Source organism: Nerophis ophidion, linkage group LG29 (genome assembly GCF_033978795.1).
Source record: "Nerophis ophidion isolate RoL-2023_Sa linkage group LG29, RoL_Noph_v1.0, whole genome shotgun sequence".
In the NCBI taxonomy this organism is placed as follows: Eukaryota; Metazoa; Chordata; class Actinopteri; order Syngnathiformes; family Syngnathidae; genus Nerophis; species Nerophis ophidion.
Window position 1 is genome coordinate 22,450,237 of NC_084639.1, and position 22,365 is coordinate 22,472,601.

Here is a 22,365-nt window from a genome sequence, read left to right on the forward strand (position 1 = left end):
GCCATGATTGGGTATAAAAGCAGCTTCCAAAAAAAATGCTAAGTCTTTCACAAGAAAGGATGGGGCGAGGTACACCCCTTTGTCCACAACTGCGTGAGCAAATAGTCAATCCGTTTAAGAACAACCTTTCTCAAAGTGCAATTGCTAAAAAATTGGGGATTTCAACATCTACCGTCCAAAATATTGTCAAAAGTTTCCGAGAATCTGGAGAAATCACTCCACATAAGCGGCATGGCCGTAAACCAACATTGAATGATCGTGACCTTTGATTCCTCTATCAAAACCCGACATCAATCTCTAAAGGATATCGCCACATGGGCTCATTGGGAACAGGTGGGTGCCATGATTGGGTATAAAAGCAGCTTCCATGAAATGCTAAGTAATTCACAAACAAGGATGGGGCGAGGGTCACCAATTTGTAAGCAAATTATCGAACAGTTTTGGAACAACATTTCTCAACGAGCTATTGCGAGGATTTTAGGGATTTTACCATCCACGGTCCGTAAATCATCAAAAGGTTCTGAGAATCTGGAGAAATCATTGCACGTAAGCGATGATATTACGGACCTTTGATCCCTCAGGCGGTACTTCTTCAAAAACCGACATCGGTGTGTAAAGGATATCACCATATGGGCTCAGGAACACTTCATAAAAACCACTGTCAGTGACTACAGTTGGTCACTACATCTGTAAGTGCAAGTTAAAACTCTACTATGCAAAGCAAAAGCCATTTAAGCCGAGCTCATCTAAGATGGACTCAGACAAAGTGGAAAAGTGTTCTGTGGTCTGACGAGTCCACATTTCAAATTATATTTCGAAACTGTGGACGTGGTGTCCTCCGGAACAAAGAGGAAAATAACCATCAGGATAGTTATAGGCGCAAAGTTCAAAAGCCAGCATCTGTGATGGTATGGGTGTTAAGATCCATACTCTGATTTTCCCATATTATGGTTTATTGTTCCATTTTTGTATCACCCTGTTTGACGTCTTTATTTCCTGTTTAGTCTGTCACCATGGTACCTCATTAGTTCACCTGCCCCTTGTTAACTACGCACACCTGTTTCTTCTAATCACCTCCTTTTATTTAAACTCGCCCCTTTTCGTTATTTATTCTCGGATTCTAATTTGCCCACGCGCAACAGTGATGACTCTCATCCTTTGTATGTATTTTCTCGCTAGCTCTTACGCTAAGCCACTTGTTTATTCCAGTTTTCATACTGATGATTTGATTTCTCGTTTGTGCCCTCGAGCCAAGTTTTAGTTTCCTAGTGTTATCCTAGCTTTCACGCTAGCAACTTTTGTTTGCCTTCTCTTTACACCAGTGTTTTTGTTCCTAGCTTTTCATTATTTAATAAATCCATTTTATATCATACGTTTGCTGTGTTCTGCTTCGACGCATCCTTGGAAAAACCACACCGGCATTATCAAGCCGAAGAAGAGTCCTCACAATGGGGGTGTATTAGTGCCCAAGGCATGGGTAACTTATACATCTGTGAAGACACCATTAATGCTGAAAGGTCCATACAGGTTTAGGAGCAACATATGTTGTCATCCAAGCAACTTTATCATGGACACCCCTGCTTATTTCAGCAAAACAATGCCAAGCCACGTGTTACAACAGCTTGGCTTCATAGTAAAAGAGTGCGGGTACTTTCCTGGCCCACATGCAGTCCAGACATGTCTCCCATCGAAAATATGTGGCGCATTATGAAGCGTAAAATACGACAGCGGGGACAACTTAAACTGTACATCAAACAAGAATGGTAAAGAATTCCACTTTCAAAGCCTCAACAATTAGTTTCCTCAGTTCCCAAACGTTTATTGAGTGTTGTTAAAAGAAAAGGTGATGTAACACAGTGGTGAACATGCCCTTTCCCAACTACTTTGGCACGGGTTGCAGCCATGAAATTCTAAGTTAATTATTATTTGCAAAAAAAAAAAAAGGTTTCTGAGTTTGAACATCAAATATCTTGTCTTTGTAGTGCATTCAGCTGAATGTGGGTTGAAAAGGATTTGCAAATCATTGTGTTCAGTTTATATTTACATCTAACACAATTTCCCAACTCATATGGAAATGGAGTTTGTATAAAATATGAGGATTAGTGCTGTCAAATGATTACATTTTTAATCAGATTACACACACCCTTGAATTTGGATTAATCCCAGGTTATGACTCCCTTGCATGATTTAAAATGACTTACAAAATTCCCCAAATATTTGTACACAGACAAGGTAGAAAGAAAAGGAAATATCAACACAAGCATGGAAAACAAATGTCAACAAAATGTTACAATCACACGTAACAATAAGTTCTTAAAATGAAAGTGCAAAAAATAAGGAATATGTAAAAAATACTGAATAAAGTGTAATAAAATAGTGCAAAGTGTGAAAACGTAAACATAGAGAAACCTATGGTTTAGTGCCAGAAAGTTACAGCTATACTCTAAGGCAGGGGTCACCAACCTTTTTGAAACCAAGAGCTACTTCTTGGGTACTGATTAATGTGAAGGGCTACCAGTTTGATACACACTTAAATAAATTGCCAGAAAATAGCCAATTTGCTCAATTTACCTTTAAGAAATAAATATATATATGTATAAAAGAATGGATATTTCTGTCTGTCATTCCGTCGTATATATTTTTTTCTTTAAGGGAAGGTTTTTTGTAGGGAATAAATGATGAAAAAAACGGTTTAAAAGAGAAGAAAACTGGAAAAAAAAAAGAAAATTTAATTTTGAAACATAGTTTATCTTCAATTTCGACTCTTTAAAATTCAAAATTCAACCGAAAAAAAGAAGACATAAACTACCTAATTTGAATTTTTTTGAAAAAAAATAAAAATAAAAATAAAAATTCATGGAACATCATTAGTAATTTTTCCTGACTAAGATTAATTTTAGAATTTTGATTGCATGTTTTAAATAGGTTGAAATCCAATCTGCACTTTGTTAGAATATATAACAAATTGGACCAAGCTATATTTCTAACAAAGACAAATCATTATTTATTCTAGATTTTCCAGAACAAAATTTTTAAAATAAATTCAAAAGACTTTGAAATAAGATTTAAATTTGATTCTAAAGATTTTCTAGATTTGCCAGAATATATATATTTTTTTATTTTAATCATAATAAGTTTGAAGAAATATTTCACAAATATTCTTCGTCGAAAAAACAGAAAGCAAAATGAAGAATTAAATTAAAATGTATTTATTATTCTTTACAATAAAAACATTTATTTACTTGAACATTGATTTAAATTGTCAGGAAAGAAGAGGAAGGAATTTAAAAGGTAAAAAGGTATATGTGTTCAAAAATCCTAAAATAATTTTTAAGGTTGTATTTTTTTCTCTAAAATTGTCTTTCTGAAAGTTATAAGAAGAAAAGTGAAAAAATAAATGAATTTATTTAAACAAGTGAAGACCAAGTCTTTAAAATATTTTCTTGGATTTTCAAATTCTATTTGATTTTTGTCTGTCTTAGAATTACAAATGTAGAGCAAAGCGAGACCAGCTTGCTAGTAAATAAATACAATTTGAAAAATAGAGGCAGCTCACTGGTAAGTGCTGCTATTTGAGCTATTTTTAGAACAGGCCAGCGGGCTACTCATCCGGTCCTTACCGGCGACCTGGTGCCCGTGGGCACCGCCTTGGTGACCCCTGCTCTAAAGGGTGAGCGAAGGCCCCCCGCTGCTAGTAATGTGCACATCCCCGACAACCTCGTTAATCTTCAAACATTCCGATAGAAGGGACTGTGGAGGGGCGTCGTCGACGCGTCCCCTGCGGGCGGGGCGTGCGCGGCTGAGGAGATTTCTCAGCTGGAACGAGTTGTCTAATCACCTGTCTCTTTATCAGGAGGGCCGGGGACAATGAGGGGGGGACCGAGAGAGAGACAGACACGGTGACACAAGGAGACAAAAAGGCAGGACAGGACCTGGCGAAAGACTGCTAAAAAGCGTTTAAGTTGTGTTGTTCGTGAAGTGTGCTAAAAAAAAGAAACAGAAAAGAAAGGAAAAATAAAACTGTGTCAATCCAGTGTGGTGGTTCTGAGTGGTCCTGAAGAGCACAGACAGGGAGACGTTCGCAAGTGGCGCCCAACGTGGGGCGGGTGTGGCTGCCTCCTTTTGGACCGCCAGGTGGTGTTCGGCGAGGTTCACCGCTGTCATCTAGGGATGAACCGAAATGAAAATTGGTGGCCAAAGCCGAAGCCGAATAAAACTTAAACGCTTGGCCGAAGGCCGAATACCGAATAATGAATGCAGTTTTTCCCAATTTTTTTATATTGCATAAATAGCCTAGAATAAATATTTAGACATGTTTTTCAAATAAAGTAATTTTTTATTGAATATTGACATTTTTTTAATATTCCAGTAGCCTTTGCTTTTCAAAAAAAGCACAAAGTTTTTTTATTTATATTAGGCCTTCAAACAAAACATGCATTCCAAAAAAAACAAAGTGCATTAAAGTGGATAAACCAACATCAAATTAATTATTGTCCTTTTGGCAAAAGTCTGCTTAGCCACAGTAGATATGCTAATAATGTAAACAGAGGCCCCATTAAATCTCAATTAAGTGTGTGCTTATAACCTCTTACACTTATACAGGTACACAACATATCCCAACGTCACCGCGTCACTGCACGTTGGTTGATTGCGTCACCGCGTCAAAAAATTGCGTCACACGCCACTAATCGGCCTTGTTTTTAACTCATTCCACCGAAGGCCGAATGTGGCTTTTTCTTGCCATTTTCGGCCGAATATATTCGGTTACCGATTAATCGGTGCATCCCTACTGTCATCAGATCGCCGGGCCCGTGGTATTTCCCCCAGGCAGCGTTCCGGGCTGGTATCGCCGCGAGGAACTGCTCCAGCACCACCAGTTCGAACATCCGACTTACCGCTGCCTGGGGGTGGAGCCATCTGGTCGCTGCATCCCGCAGTTGTTGCGCCAGGGTGAAGGGGCCTGTTCTCAGGGCCCAGCATCAAGGCCCGGAATCGGCGTCGGTGGTCCTCTGGGCTGCTTCCCATCCGGTCTAGAATGGCTCGAAAACTGCATGCGGGCGGCCGCGGGGAGACTCAGCGCCGCCCGCTCAGTGGCGGAGCTGGACTTTTATCCTTGGGGTGGCCAGGGGGTGGCCAAGGCTATTTCAGGGAGTCCACAGACTATAACAATGAATTGTTTTTCTTTTCCCCCAGCCTTTTCATTCTCAACTGACCCCATGAAAAAATAAGCCACTCTTGTTAACGTTACTCCTGGCATCACTTACAATCACGCAGTGTTATTAAATTTCCACTTCAGGGCTAAAACATGTCAGGGCAAATAAACCACTGTAGACCTAAGTTTAATATTCAGACTTTTCAGTTAGTTGGCAGCAGGCTAACTACCGTGTGAACGTTACGTTACAACAGAGCATGAAACAGCTAGCTGGCTGGCTAATTCTCCGCTAGGTTCATTCCTCTATATCAGGCGTGCCCATTACGTCGATCGTGAGCTACCAGTCGACCGCGGGGGGTGTGTCAGTCGATCTCCAGCCAGGCTTTTGAAAAAAATAGACCTAAAAATTAGTGATCATCAATCTTCACCAAGACGTCACTTAAATGACATTCACGGTACCGGAGGGTCTTGTGCGATGACGCTGGCTGCTGCAAGATCATTATTATTAAAATATGACCGAGAGGAAGGCAAGAAACACTTTTTATTTCAACAGACTCTCGCGCCGTACCTTCCGTCAAAACTCTAAAGGCCGACTGCACATTTCCTATCTTCACAATAAAAGCCCTGCTTCATGCTGCCTGCGCTAACTAAATACAGAGTCTCGGAAAACTGGCGTGCACAAGCGATCCCTTTCCGAGATTCATCTCACAAGACCCTCCGGTACCGTGAATGTCATTTAAGTGACGTCTTGGTGAAGATTGATGATCACTAATTTTGCAGGGGACGCGTCGACCACGCCCCTCCACATGCACACTTAAATAAATTGCCAGAAATAGCCAATTTGCTCAATTTACCTTTAATAAAATAAATCTATGTATATAAAAGAATGGGTATTTCTGTCCGTCATTCCGTCGTACATTTTTTTTTCCTTTTAGGCAAGGTTTTTTTGTAGAGAATAAATGATGAAAAAAACACTTAATCGAACGGTTTAAAAGAGGAGAAAACTGGAAAAAAAATAAAAATTAAATTTTGAAACCTAGTTTATCTTCAATTTCGACTTTTTAAAATTCAAAATTCAAAAAAAAGAAGAGAAAAACTAGCTAATTCGAATTTTTGGGAAAAAATTTTTAAAAATTATTTATGGAACATCATTAGTAATTTTTCCTGATTAAGATTAATTTTAGAATTTTGATGACATGTTTTAAATAGGTTAAAATTCAATCTGCACTTTGTTAGAATATGCAACAAATTGGACCAAGCTATATTTCTAAGAAAGACAAATCATTATTTCTTCTAGATTTTCCAGAACAAAAATTTTAAAAGAAATTCAAAATTTGATTCTAAAGATGTTCTAGATTTGCCAGAATATATATATTTTTTAATTTTAATCATAATAAGTTTGAAAAAATATTTCACAAATATTCTTCCTCGAAAAAAACAGAAGGTAAAATTAAGAATTAAATTAAAATGTATTTATTATTCTTTACAATAAAAACATTTATTTACTTGAACATTGATTTAAATTGTCAGGAAAGAAGAGGAACGAATTTAAAAGGTATATGGGTTTAAAAATCCTAAAATCATTTTTAAGGTTGTATTTTTTTCTCTAAAATTGTCTTTCTGAAAGTTATAAGAAGAAAAATAAAAAAAATAAATGAATTTATTTAAACAAGTGAAGACCAAGTCTTTAAAATATTTTCTTGGATTTTCAAATCCTATTTGAGTTTTTTCTCTCTTAGAATTAAAAATGTCGAGCAAAGCGAGACCAGCTTGCTAGTAAATAAATACAATTTAAAAAATAGAGGCAGCTCACTGGTAAGTGCTGCTATTTGAGCTATTTTTAGAACAGGCCAGGGGGTGACTCCTGGTCTAAAGGGTGAACTAAGGTGGTGCTCTCTAGTAATGTGCACGTCCCCGACAACAGGGTCTTTGGCTCCAAGATTTCATTTCCAGACCACATTGCGGTCTTTTTTTTTTTTTTTTTTTTTTTTTTTTTTAATCCAAAAAAGTGCCATTCTGTCCAGGGGACTTTTCCTTTTTTATCCACAATGTCTTAATTTTGACTTTCTCTTCTCACCGAATGCAAAGATCAACCGCCAGACCGCCACACTTTATAATTAAAACTGTTTCCTCATTGGCTGTGAGCGTGTCACTCCCACTCTTCAGTGATCACTTCCTGCGTTGCTCGGTTACCAGAGAGCGAGTGTCTTTGTTCATGCAACCATCTTTGCTTCCATACATCCACTTTCTTCCCACCAAGAAGATAAAAATGAGCGAACGTTATATAGAAAAAATTTTTTTTATTTATATCAAAAACATGTTTATTGTTACATATATTGGATATCGTGTTAACGCCAAGCACTACATATGTGATGAAAATAAATTGTGTGATTAATCTGTGTATGGACTACAAAACCCCTAAAGCAGTGAAGTTGTCACGTTGAGTAAATGGTAAATAAAAACAGAATACAATGTTTTGCAAATCCTTTTCAACTTATACTCAATTGAATAGACTGCAAAGACAAGATATTTAATGTTCCAACTGAGAAACTAAATTTGTTTTGCAAATAATCATTAACTTGACAGCAACAAATTGCAAAAAATTTGTCACACTTACCACACTAACAACACTCAGTAAATGTTTGGGAACTGAAGAGACACATTTTTGGAGTGGAATTATCTCCCATTCTTGCTTGATGTACAGCTTAAGTTGTGTTATTTTAGGCTTAATATTTTGCCACACAATTTCAATGTGTGAGTACAGGCCAGACTAGTACCCACACTCTTTTACTATGAAGCCACGCTATTGTAACACGTGGCTTGGAATTGTCTTGCTAAAATAAGCAGGGGCGTCCATGATAAAGTTGCTTGGATGGCAATAGATTTTGCTCCAAAACCTGTATGTACCTTTCAGCATTAATGGTGACTTCACAGATGTGTAAGATACCCATGCCTTGGGCATTAATACACCCTCATACCATCACAGATGCTGGCATTTACACTTTGCGCCGAGAAGAGTCCGGATGGTTATTTTCTTCTTTGTTCCGGAGGACACGACAACATCCACAGATTCCAAAAACAATTAGAAATGTGGACTCGCCAGACCACAAAACACTTTTCCACTTTTCATCATACCATCTTAGATGAACTTGGGTCTGGGTGTTGTTGACAAATCATATAATAGAGTTTTAATTTGCACTTACAGATGTAGCAACAAACTGTAGCTACTGACAGTGTTTTTTTGAAGTGTTTTTGAGGCCATGTGGTGATATCATTTACACTCTGATGTCACTTTTTGATGGATTGAAGGTCACGGGCATTGCCGCTCATGTGCAGTGATTTCTCCAGTTTTTCTGGACCTTTTGATGATTTTACGGACCGTAGATGGGGAAATCCCTAAATTCCTTGCAATAGCTCATTGAGAAAAGTTGTTCTTAAACTGTTGGACAATTTGCTCACACATTTGTTCACAAAGTGGTGACCCTCGCCCCATCCTTGTTTGCTTGTCATTGTCTTGCTGAAATAAACAGGGGTGTCCATGATAACGTTGCTTGGATGGCAACATATGTTGCTCCAAAACCTGTATGTACCTTTCAGCATTAATGGTGCCTTCACAGATGTGTAAGTTACTTGGGCACTAATACACCCCCATACCATCACAGATGCTGGCTTTTGAACTTTGCGCCTATAACAATCTGGATGGTTATGTTTCTCTTTTTTTCTGGAGGACACCACGGCCACAGTTTCCAAATATAATTTGAAATGTAGAATCTTCAGACCTCAGAACATTTTTCCACTTTGCATCAGTCCATCATAGATGAGCTCGGGCCCAGCGAAGCCGGCGGCATTTCTGGGTGTTGTTGATAAATGGGTTTTGCTTTGCATAGTAGAGTTTTAACTTGCACATACAGATGTAGCGACCAACTGTGGTCGCTACATCTGTGAACAATTTGAAATGTGGACTCGTCAGACCACAGAACACTTTTCCACTTTGCATCAGTCCATCTTAGTTAAATTCAAGCCTATTAAAGCGTTTCTGGGTGTTGTTGATAGATGGCTTTGGCTATGCATAGTAGAGTTTTAACTTGCGCTTACAGATGTAGCGACCAACTGACAGTGGTTTTCTGAAGTGTTCCTGAGCCCATGTGGTGATATCCTTCACACACTGATGTCGCTTTTTGATGCAGTATGGCCTGAGGGATCAAAGGTCACAGGCATTGAATCTTTGTTTTTGGCATTGCCGCTTACGTGCAGCGGTTTCTCTAGATTGTGTGAACCTTTTGATGATATTACGGTCCGTAGATAGTGAAAACCCTAAATTCCTTGCAACAGGTTGCTGAGAAATGTTGTAATTTGTTGGACAATTTGCTCAAACATTTGTTTACAAAGTGGAGACCCTTGTGCCATCCTTGTTTGTGAATGACTAAGCATTTCATGGAAGCTGCTTTTATGCCCAATCATGGCACCCACCTGTTCCCAATTTGCCTGTTCACCCGTATGATGTTCCAAATAAGTTTGGAACATCTTTCTCAGTCTTTTTTGCCACTTGTGCCAGCTTTTTTGAAACATGTTGCAGGCATCAAATTCTAAATGAGCTAATATTTGCAAAAAATAACAAAGTTTTCCAGTTCGAACCTTAAATATCTTGTCTTTGCAGTCCATTCAATTGAATATAAGTTGAAAAGGATTCTGTTTTTATTTACCTTGGCTTCATAGTAACAGAGTGCTGGTACTAGACTGGCCTGCCTGTCTAGTAGTAAAGGAAAGGCCATGTAACACAGTGGTAAAAATGCCCCTGTGACAACTTTTTTCAAATGTGTTTGTCATTGGTGTCGAAACCCAAGATGCAGAGATGGAGGCAAGCATGGAGTGAGCAAACATGATTTAATAAAGATACTAAGACAAAATCAAACAAAGGGTTCAAACCAAAAGCGCGCACGTGGGCGGAATAACAAACTAAGAGAGCTAGCACTGGGAGCTAGAAAAACAAAAAGGAACTTTAGCATGGAAGTTAGAGGATAACAGACAGAAAAACTGGAAATAGCTAATGCTAACAAAAACAGCTTACCGCTACGACGACCAGGACAAGATGTAGCAGGTAATAGCTGAAATGATGCCAGACACGAAAAGTAGCAAAGACACAAGAGTGACATTAGGCAACGACAATACAATACAATGATCCAGCAACTGACACAAGACAAGGGAGGTACAAATAGGAGGCGGCTGATTGGCAACAGGTGTGGCCAGATGCCAATCAGCCGCAGCCGAAGGGGAACACAGCACTCAGGGAACAAGACAGGAAGCTGACAAAATAAGAGCAGTAGACAGGAACTAAGGACAGGAAATACTAAACACACTGAGGAGGAACACAGCACTCAGGGAACAAGACAGGAAGCTGACAAATTAAGAGCACTTGACAGGAACTAAAATACAGGAAATACTAAACACAGGAAACAGACAAATGCAGAGGAAAAAAATAAAACATAGACAAACTGTCAGGGGCAAGCCTGACAGTGTTGCTGCCATTAAATTCTAAGTGAATATTTATTTGCCAAAAAATAATAACTTTCTCAGTGTGCACATTAAATATCTTCTGTTGTTGAAAAGTTGAAAAGGATTTGCAAATCATTGTAATCTGCTTTTATTTACAATTTACATAAAGTGACAACTTCACTGGTTTTGGGTTTTGTATGTTGTTTTGTGCCTGCTGGTAATTTATTAAGTGGCTTTTGAGTGAAACATGAAAAAAATGACAATAAAAGTGCATTAGTTTCAAAATATTAAGTTCTACTTTTAAGTTAATTTGAATTTAGTTTACTGCGGTTTAAGTGTGATTAATCAGATTTTTAAGAAATATAATTGGACCAGTAGTGTGAAGTGAAGTGAATTATATTCATATAGCGCTTTTCTCTAGTGACTCAAAGCGCTTTACATAGTGATACCCAATATCTAAGGTACATTTAAACCAGTGTGGGTGGCACCGGGAGCAGGTGGGTAAAGTGTCTTGCCCAAGGACACAACGGCAGTGACTAGGATGGCGGAAGTGGGAATCGAACCTGCAACCCTCAAGTTGCTGGCACGGCCACTCTACCAACCGAGCTATACCACTCGGTTAGTAGAGTAATTTATGTATTATTTATCTACCAACCGAGCTATACCGCTCGGTTGGTAGATAAATAATGCATAAATTACCAGTAGTAATTTATGTATTATTTACAATTTAATTCAAACTTATATTGTGTTTTTGTTCTATAATTCCCATTTTTGCAGTTTTTTTAAACATACTTTTAGTTCCATACTTTACTCATATAGTAAAAATGTGCCACAAGCCCTGTGATGAAGTGGCTACTTGTCCAGGGTGTACAATTCCTTCCGCTCGAATGCAGCTGAGATAGGCTCCAGCACTCCCGGCGACCCCGAAAGGGACAAGCGGTAAAAAATGGATGGATGGGGTGCCACAGGCCAGTAAAAAAACACCCCTAAAGTTAGCACAATTGTGTTTTGTGCGTGAAGAACATCGGACAAAAATACAGTATAAAAATACAACTAAAACTGTTGGGGAATGTTGAAAGCAGCAACAACAACAACAACAACAACAACAAGCATTGAGGAGAGAACAAAACAACAAGCGCAGAGGCTGAGCGCTGACAATGAGTGTCAGAATGATCATTAATTGATGTTCTCCTGTGTTTATTTTGCAGAAATATTTCTTACAATCCCATAGTGGAGCTTCAAGTGGATCACTTTGACAAACTGCACAGACTGAAATCATTGTGAGTGCACACACACACACACACACACACACACACACACACACACACACACACATTTGTTATGATATGCTGTAATGAGGAACTGGAAGTATGTGATAGTACCATAAGGACCGCACATATTATTGAACATATATGTAAATGTCAGATTTTAGCCGAAGGCTGTAATCCCCCGACAGGTTGCAAACGACCAAAAAACGTTCACACAAAACCGAGAAAAGGATCACCACCACAGACTCAGGTCGTTTAAAAGATAGTTAAAAAACAACAGGTATTTACTTTACAAATAACAAAACAAATACCGTATTTTTCGGACTATAAGGTGCACTTAAAATCCTTGCATTTCCTCAAAACTGGACAGTGCGCCTTATAACCCGGTGCGCCTAATGTACGGAATAATTTTGGTTGCGCTTACCGACCTCGAAGTTATTTTATTTGGTATATAAGTGTGACCAGTAGACGGCAGTCACACATAAGAGATACTCGTAGATTGCAATATGATGGCAGTCACACTTAAGAGATATTTGCAGACTGCAATATGATGTCAGCCACACATAAGAAATATGTGTAGACTGCAATATGATGGCAGCCACACGTAAAAAATATGTGTAGACTGCAATATGATGGCAGTCACACATGAGAGCTATGTGTAGACTGCAATATGAAGGCAGTCACACATACAAAATACTTTTAGAGTACAATATGATGGCAGCCACATATAAGAGATACCTGCAGACTGCAATATGATGGCAGTCACACATAAAAAATATGTTTGGACTGCAATATGATGGCAGGCACACATAAGAAATATGTGTAGACTGCAATATGATGGCAGCCACACATAAGAAATATGTGTAGACTGCAATATGATGGCAGTCATACATACGAGATACTTTTAGAGTACAATATGATGGGGGCCACATATAAGAGATACTTGCAGACTGCAAAATGATGGCAGCCACACATAAGAAATATGTGTAGACTGCCATATGATGGCAGTCACACATAAGAGATACTTGTAGACTGCAATATGATGGCAGCCACATATAAGAAATATGTGTAGACTGCAATATGATGGCAGTCACACATAAGAGATTTGTGTAGACTGCAATATGATGGCAGTCACAGATAAGAGATACTTGCAGACTGCAATATGATGGCAGTCACACATAAGAGATACATGTAGGCTGCAATATGATGACAGTCACAAATAAGAGATACATGTAGACTGCAATATGATGACAATCACACATTAGAGATACTTGTAGACTGCAATATGATGGCAGCCACACATAAGAAATATGTGTAGACTGCAATATGATGACAGTCACACATAAGAGATACATGTAGACTGCAATATGATAGCAGTCACACATTAGAGATACATGTACACTGCAATATGATGACAGTCACAAATAAGAGCTCCATGTAGACTGCAATATGATGGCAGCCACATATAAGAAATATTTGTAGACTGCAATATGATGGCAGTCACAGTTAAGAGATACTTGCAGACTGCAATATGATGGCAGTCACACATAAGAGATGTGTGTACACTGCAATATGATGGCAGTCACGGATAGGAGATACTTGCAGACTGCAATATGATGGCAGTCACACATAAGAGATACATGTAGACTGCAATATGATGTCAGTCACACATAAGAGATACATGTAGACTGCAATAATACAAGTGCATTATTTTAAAAATATTTAGGTCTACTTTTAAGTTAATTTGAATTGAGCAAATTAGTTTATTGCGATTAACCGTAATTCAGTACACATAAGAGATATGTTTTAACTGCAATATGATGGCAGTCACAGATAAGAGATACTTGCAGTCTGCAATATGATGGCAGTCACACATAAGAGATATGTGTGGACTGCAAAATGATGGTAGTCACACATAAGAGATAATCATAGACTGCAATATGATGGCAGTCACACATAAGAGATACGTGTAGACTGCAAAATGATGGCAGTTGCACATAAGAAATATGTGTAGACTGCAATAAGATGGTAGTCACACATAAAAGATATGTGTAGACTGCAATATGATGGCAGTTACACATAAGAGATACGTGTAGACTGCAAAATGATGGCAGTCGCACATATGTGTAGACTGCAATATGATGGTAGTCACACATAAAAGATATGTGTACACTGCAATATGATGGCAGTCACACATAAGAGATACGTGTAGACTGCAAAATGATGGCAGTGTCACATAAGAAATATGTGTAGACTGCAACATGATGGTAGTCACACATAAGAGATAATTGTAGACTGCAATATGATGAGAGTCACACATCTCTTATGTGTGACTGCCACACATAAGAAACATGTGTAGACTACAATATGATGGCAGTCACATATAAGAAAAATGTTTAGACTGAAATATGATGGCAGTCACAAATAAGAGATACATGTAGACTGCAAAATGATGACAGTCACACATCTCTTATGTGTGACTGCCACACATAAGAAACATGTGTAGACTACAATATGATGTCAGTCACATATAAGAGATTTGTGTAGACTGCAATATGATGGCAGTCACAGATAAGAGATACTTGCAGACTGCAATATGATGGCAGTCACACATAAGAGATACTGTACATGTAGGCTGCAATATGATGACAGTCACAAATAAGAGATACATGTAGACTGCAATATGATGACAATCACACATTAGAGATACTTGTAGACTGCAATATGATGGCAGCCACACATAAGAAATATGTGTAGACTGCAATATGATGACAGTCACACATAAGAGATACATGTAGACTGCAATATGATAGCAGTCACACATTAGAGATACATGTACACTGCAATATGATGACAGTCACAAATAAGAGCTCCATGTAGACTGCAATATGATGGCAGCCACATATAAGAAATATTTGTAGACTGCAATATGATGGCAGTCACAGTTAAGAGATACTTGCAGACTGCAATATGATGGCAGTCACACATAAGAGATGTGTGTACACTGCAATATGATGGCAGTCACGGATAGGAGATACTTGCAGACTGCAATATGATGGCAGTCACGGATAGGAGATACTTGCAGACTGCAATATGATGGCAGTCACACATAAGAGATACATGTAGACTGCAATATGATGTCAGTCACACATAAGAGATACATGTAGACTGCAATAATACAAGTGCATTATTTTAAAAATATTTAGGTCTACTTTTAAGTTAATTTGAATTGAGCAAATTAGTTTATTGCGATTAACCGTAATTCAGTACACATAAGAGATATGTTTTAACTGCAATATGATGGCAGTCACAGATAAGAGATACTTGCAGTCTGCAATATGATGGCAGTCACACATAAGAGATATGTGTGGACTGCAAAATGATGGTAGTCACACATAAGAGATAATCATAGACTGCAATATGATGGCAGTCACACATAAGAGATACGTGTAGACTGCAAAATGATGGCAGTTGCACATAAGAAATATGTGTAGACTGCAATAAGATGGTAGTCACACATAAAAGATATGTGTAGACTGCAATATGATGGCAGTTACACATAAGAGATACGTGTAGACTGCAAAATGATGGCAGTCGCACATATGTGTAGACTGCAATATGATGGTAGTCACACATAAAAGATATGTGTACACTGCAATATGATGGCAGTCACACATAAGAGATACGTGTAGACTGCAAAATGATGGCAGTGTCACATAAGAAATATGTGTAGACTGCAACATGATGGTAGTCACACATAAGAGATAATTGTAGACTGCAATATGATGAGAGTCACACATCTCTTATGTGTGACTGCCACACATAAGAAACATGTGTAGACTACAATATGATGGCAGTCACATATAAGAAAAATGTTTAGACTGAAATATGATGGCAGTCACAAATAAGAGATACATGTAGACTGCAAAATGATGACAGTCACACATCTCTTATGTGTGACTGCCACACATAAGAAACATGTGTAGACTACAATATGATGTCAGTCACATATAAGAGATACTTGCAGACTGCAACATGATGGCAGTCACACATTAGACATACTCGTAGACTGCAATATGATGGCAGTCACACATAAGAGATACATGTAGACTGCAATATGATGGCAGCCACACATAAGAGTTACTTGCAGACCGCAATATGATGGTAGACACACATAAGAGATACATGTAGACTGCAATATGATGCCAGTCACAAATAAGAGATAAGTGTCGACTGCAATATGATGGCAGCCACACATAAGAAATACGTGTAGACTGCAATATGATGACAAACACTCATAAGAGATACATGTAGACTGCAATATGATGACAGTCACAAATAAGAGATACATATAGACTGCAATATGATGACAGTCACACATAAGAGATACATGTAGACTGCTATATGATGGCTGTCACATATTAGAGCTACTCATAGACTGCAATATGATGGCAGTCACACATAAGAGATACATGTAGACTGCAATATGATGACAGTCACACATATGAGATACATGTAGACTGCAACATGATAGCAGTCACACATTAGAGATACTCGTAGACTGCAATATGATGGCAGTCACACATAAGAGATACATGTAGACTGCAATATGATGACAGTCACAAATAAGAGCTCCATGTAGATAAATAGCAAACACATTTCTCCAGTGAGAATAAGATGTGGGCGTGGTATGGCGTAAAACTTTGTTCCAATATCTTTTTTCGGCATAAAAAACGAGTGGTACTTTAACAAACTACAAATGACGAGGACAGTCTGAAATTACTTTTTTATTCTTATTATTAAAATTTGACTGGTTTTATTTTTTTCTATTTTATTAGAACCCGGGCAAATTCAAATAAACCCATCATAAAAATGATGGACTGGTGTTTGTGAGTGGGTTAACTTAAAAAATTCACATGGGCTCCAATAATTATTTCCCCGCAGTGAATGTATTTTTCTCTTCTTCTCCAGGAGCATAGAGGGCATCGAAATCGGGAACATTCAACGCCGCATGTTTGAGCCTCTGCAACATCTGACTCACATGTGAGTATGATGCCGTCGTTTCATTGGACGCTACTCTGAATAATCCTCCTCACTGTGCTGTGGTGGACTTTATTCCTTGGACTCCTGTCACCGTTTAAAGCAGCCTTATCACAACTGTCCAACTTTTCTCCTCCAACTGCGACATAAGGAAGTCAGTATTACTGTAATCCATCCTGTGGCATTAATGCCATATATGAAAAAAATATATACTCGTCCAAAGAGCTCTCTATACTGACATTATAATTTTTCTTTCAAAAACCCATATATATATACAGAGAGAGAGAGAGAGAGAGAGAGAGAGAGAGAGAGAGAGAGAGAGAGAGAGAGAGAGAGAGAGAGAGATGCGCGGATAGGCGAGTATATCATCCGCAACCGCATCACTAAAGTAGTCATCCAGCCGCCATCCACCCGAACTAACATTTTATCAGAACCGCAACCGCCTGCCACTCGTCCGTTGTTATGTATCCGGAGTCTGTGACCTTTACCACTAAAAGAGCTAGTTTGACCCGTGTCACAAAGTAAAGAAGGCAATGGGAGCCGCTAACGTTTTCGCAAATATCCGACAGTGACCTTGCAGATAACGAGAATAAGGGCGTGCTGTGAAGCCATTGCATTAAAGACCTTCAACAACATGTACGAACCGTTTACCAGTCCAGCAACATGCTGTATGCAGCTTACACAAACACACGTACAAGATTGAAGGGCATACTTGGTGATACAGAGTACACTAATGGTTATGGTATAAACAATTTTAAGACTCTTACTAACACATTTCGGGAGAACATCCTCACAGTAACACAACATAAACACAACACAACAAATACCCAGAATCCTTTTCATCCATGACAGAGGCTTAAATATACTTTACACCCCAACGCCCCCAACCCAGCCCACCTTACAGACGCTTGGGCGGGGGGGGGTATATAAAGTATATTCAGGAAGTGTCATGGGGGTGTAGTGGGGTGTATAATATAGTCAGGAATTGTCATGGATGCAAAGGATTCTGGGCATTTGTTGTGTTGCGTTCATGTTGTGTTACTGTGAGGATGTTCTCCCGTAATGTGTTTGTCATTCTTGTTTGGTGTGGCTTCACAGCGTGGCGCATATTAGTAAGAGTGTTAAAATTGTTTATATCACAACCATTAGTGTACTCTGTATCACCCAGTATGACTTGCAGTCGTGTGCGTGTGTCAGTGGAAGCCACACACAACATATTGCTGGACTAGTAAGTACATTGCACATGTTGTAGAAGGCGTCAAAGGCAAAGGTTTCATAGCACGCCCTAATACTTATTAACTGGGTGACTGCCGGCAGACATTCTTGACAATGTTTACGTCAACTAATGTCTTCTTCGCTCTATGACATGGGTCCAAAACGGCTCTCTGAACGGTAAAGGTTACCGATCTATGAACCATGTATATCATATATTTCCAAATGGTTCAACCGCCACCGGCCCGAATCTATTTAAAATCTATTTTTTCGTCATGTCACCCGCCCGACACGCGGTTTATCCGCGGACTCCGCAGATGAGACCGCAAACCGTGCATCTCTAATATATATATATATATACTTATATATATTTATATATATTTATATATACATGTGAATCAGCACCTCCAAGTCCGAGTCCACGGTTCTCGCACGGAAAAAGGTGGAGTGCTATCTCCGGGTTGGACCCTGCCCCAAGTGAAGGAGTTCAAGTACCTCGGAGTCTTGTTCACGAGTGTGGGAAGAGTAGATCGGTGCGGCGTCTTCAGTAATGCGGACGCTCTATCGATCCGTTGTGGTGAAGAAGGAGCTGAGCTGTAAGGCAAAGCTCTCAATTTACAGGTCGATCTACATTCCCATCCTCACCTATGGTCATGAGCTTTGGGTTATGACCGAAAGGACGAGATCATGGGTACCAGCGGCCGAAATAAGTTTCTTCCGGATGGCAGAGTTTCTCAGCCTATCTTGGAGATAGGCTGAGAAGCTCTGCCATCCGGGAGGAACTAAAAGTAAAGCCGCTGCTCCTCCACATCGAGAGGAACCAGTTGAGGTGGTTCGGGCATCTGGTCAGGATGCCACCCAAACGCCTCCCTTGGGAGGTGTTTCGGGCACATCCGACCGGGAAAGACCCAGGACACGTTGGGAAGACTACGTGTCCCGCCTAGCCAGGGAAGGCCTCGGGATTCCCCGGGAAGAGCTGGACAAAGTGGCAATGGAGAGGAGAGTCTGGGCTTCCCTGCTTAGGCTGTATCCATCCATGCATCCATCTTCTTCCGCTTATCTGAGGTCGGGTCGCGGGGGCAGCCGCCTAAGCAGGGAAGCCCAGACTCTCCTCTCCACAGCCAAAAAACAGAAAATAATCTCAACAAACAATGTTGGTTGAGTTCATTGATTAAGAGTTCAGGAAATTCATACAAGGTATTGTTAATCAATCAATCAATCAATCAATCAATGTTTACTTATATAGCCCTAAATCACTAGTGTCTCGAAGGGCCAAAGTTCTTAATGTTCATAGGAGTCATATGAGACTGATCACAGTCCTTATGCGCATTCACAGTTCATACGGCCAGGCGGGTTGGGGTTGTGCATATGGCAGTTTGTAGTGAGAGTTCAGTTTATGGGCAGGGTGTGTATGAGGTAGTGCAAAGGGCCACAGAGCAATGAGGTGCGAGGCAAGGAGTTCGGCTATAAGCCACCTACCGGCCCGACCGGAGCCAATGGAGTTCAGGGGTTGAGACGTGGAGATCCTTGGGTTCGGGCTCAAGGCCTATCTACAAACCCCATTCCCATATGAGTTGGGAAATTGTGTTAGATGTAAATATAAATGGAATACAATGATTTGCAAATCCTTTTAAACCCATATTCGATTGAATATGCTACAAAAACAACATATTTGATGTGCAAACTTTTTTTTGCAAATAATAATTAACTTAGAATTTCATGGCTGCAACACATGCCAAAGTAGTTGGGAAAGGGCATGTTCACCACTGTGTTACATCTCCTTTTCTTTTAACAACACTCAATACACGTTTGGGAACTGAGGAAACTAATTGTTGAAGCTTTGAAAGTGGAATTCTTTCCCATTCTTGTTTTATGTAATGCTTCAGTCGTTCAACAGTCCGGGGGTCTCCGCTGTCATATTTTACGCTTCATAATGTGCCACACATTTTCGATGAAAGACAGGTCTGGACTGCAGGCGGGCCAGGAAAGTACCCACACTCTTTTACTACGAATCAACGCTGTTGTAACACGTGGCTTGGCATTGTTTTGCTGAAATAAGCAGGGCCGTCCATGATAACGTTGCTTGGATGACAACATATGTTGTTCCAAAACCTGTGTGGACCATTCAGCATTAATGGTGCCTTCGCAGATGTGTAAGTTACCCATGTCTTGGGGACTAATACACCCCCATACCATCACAGATGCTGGCTTTTGAACTTTGCGCCTGTAACAATCTGGATGGTTATTTTTCTCTTTGTTCTGGAGGACACCACGTCCACAGTTTCCAAATGTAATTTGAAATGTGGAATCGTCAGACCCCAGAACACTTTTCCACTTTGCATCAGTCCATCATAGATGAACTCGGGCCCAGCGAAGCCGGCGGCATTTCTGGGTGTTGTTGATAAATGAGTTTTGCTTTGCATAGTAGAGTTTTAACTTGTACTTACAGATGTAGCAACCAACTGCAGTTACTGACAGTGGTTTTGTGAAGTTTTCCTGAGCCCATATGGTGATATCCTTTGCACACTGATGTTGGTTTTTGATGCAGTACCACCTGAGGGATCAAAGGTCCGTAATATCATCGCTTACGTGCAGTGATTTCTCCAGATTCTCTGAACCTTTTGATGATATTACGGACCGTAGATGGTAAAATCCCTAAATTGATTTGCAATTGAGAAATGTTCTAAAACTGTTCGACAATTTGCTTACAAATTGGTGACCCTCGCCCCATCTTTGTTTGTGAATTCCTTAGCATTTCATGGAAGCTGCTTTTACACCTAATCATGGCACCCACCTGTTCCCAATTAGCCTGCTCACCTGTGGGATGTTCCAAATAAGTGTTTGATGAGCATTTCTCAACTTGATCAGTATTTATTGCCACCTTTCCTAACTTCTTTGTCACCTGTTGCTGGCATCAAATTCTAAAGTTAATGTTTACTTGCAAACAAAAAAATGTTTATCAGTTTGAACATCAAATATGTTGTCTTTGTAGCATATTCAACTGAATATGGGTTGAAAATGATTTGCAAATCATTGTATTTCGTTTATATTTACATCTAACACAATTTCCCAACTCGTATGGAAACAGGGTTTGTACAGCTCGCCATCCAAGACCTAGGGACCTGGCCAACTCGGCTTAATATCTTAACATCGACACACTCTCGTCGTAATTCGGCCCTGATGGTCGGCACCGGCTTCATATGTCCCCAGGCTTAGCCACCGCACCTGGCGGCCATCTTGGAACGCTGGGTAATATAGATCGCGAAATGAGATTTTCTTATTCAAACGGGGATAGCAGGTCCATTCTTTGTGTCATACATGATCATTTTGAGATATTGCCACATTTTTGCTGAAAGGATTTAGTAGAGAACATCGACGATAAAGTTTGCTACTTCTGGTTGCTAAAGAAAAAGCCTTGCCTTTACCGGAAGTCGCAGACGATGACGTCACCTGTGTGAGGGCTCCTCACAACCTCACATTGTTTATAATGGGAGCCTCCAACAAAAAGAGCTATTCGGACCGAGAAAACAACAATTTCCCGATTAACTTGAGCGAGGATGAAAGATTTGTGGCTGAGGATATTGATAGCGAAGGACTAGAAAGAAAAAAAAAGACAGGGCAGTGGGAGCGATCAGATGTTTTTAGACACATTTACTAGGATAATTCTGGAAGATCCCTTATCTGCTTATTGTTTTAAAAGTGTTTTAGTGAGATTTTAAAGATTGTAAAGTCATACCTGGAGGTCGGATGGCTGCGGTGAACACGCAGTCTCAGAGAGAAGCCAAAGCTCACACATGCCTTTTTTGACATGACAGCTGCCGCAGGACGACGAATAATCCATTGATGTCTCCGGTAAGACATATGGTTGACGTAGAGAAAACATGTTCGCTTGATTGCTCCGCTTCACAACAAACAAAGAAAAAACAGCTGTGTCTCGGTGCTAAAGACAGCTGCAATCCACCGCTTTCCACCAACAGCATTGTTCTTTATAGTCTCCATTGTTAAATGGACAAATTGCAAAAGATTCAGCAACACAGATGTCCAAAATGCTGTGTAATTATGCGATTAAAGCAGACGACTTTTAGCCGTGTTTGGTGCAGCGCTAATATTTCCTTACAGTCCGTGACGTCATGCGTTCGCGTCATCATTCCGCGACGTTTTCAACAAGAAACTCGCGGGAAATTTAAAATTGCAATTTAG

At 39.6% G+C, this 22,365-nt stretch overlaps 1 protein-coding gene across 1 annotated transcript in view; it reads left to right on the forward strand.

Annotated features, from left to right (window-relative positions):
- Nucleotides 1-22,365, forward strand: part of rxfp1 (relaxin family peptide receptor 1) — a 325,548-nt gene that overhangs the window by 255,881 nt on the left and 47,302 nt on the right. The window contains exons 17-18 of the mRNA XM_061891899.1: nt 11,854-11,925; nt 16,885-16,956. Coding sequence (XP_061747883.1) covers nt 11,854-11,925; nt 16,885-16,956 — 144 coding nt within the window. The remainder of the gene's footprint in view (nt 1-11,853; nt 11,926-16,884; nt 16,957-22,365) is intronic.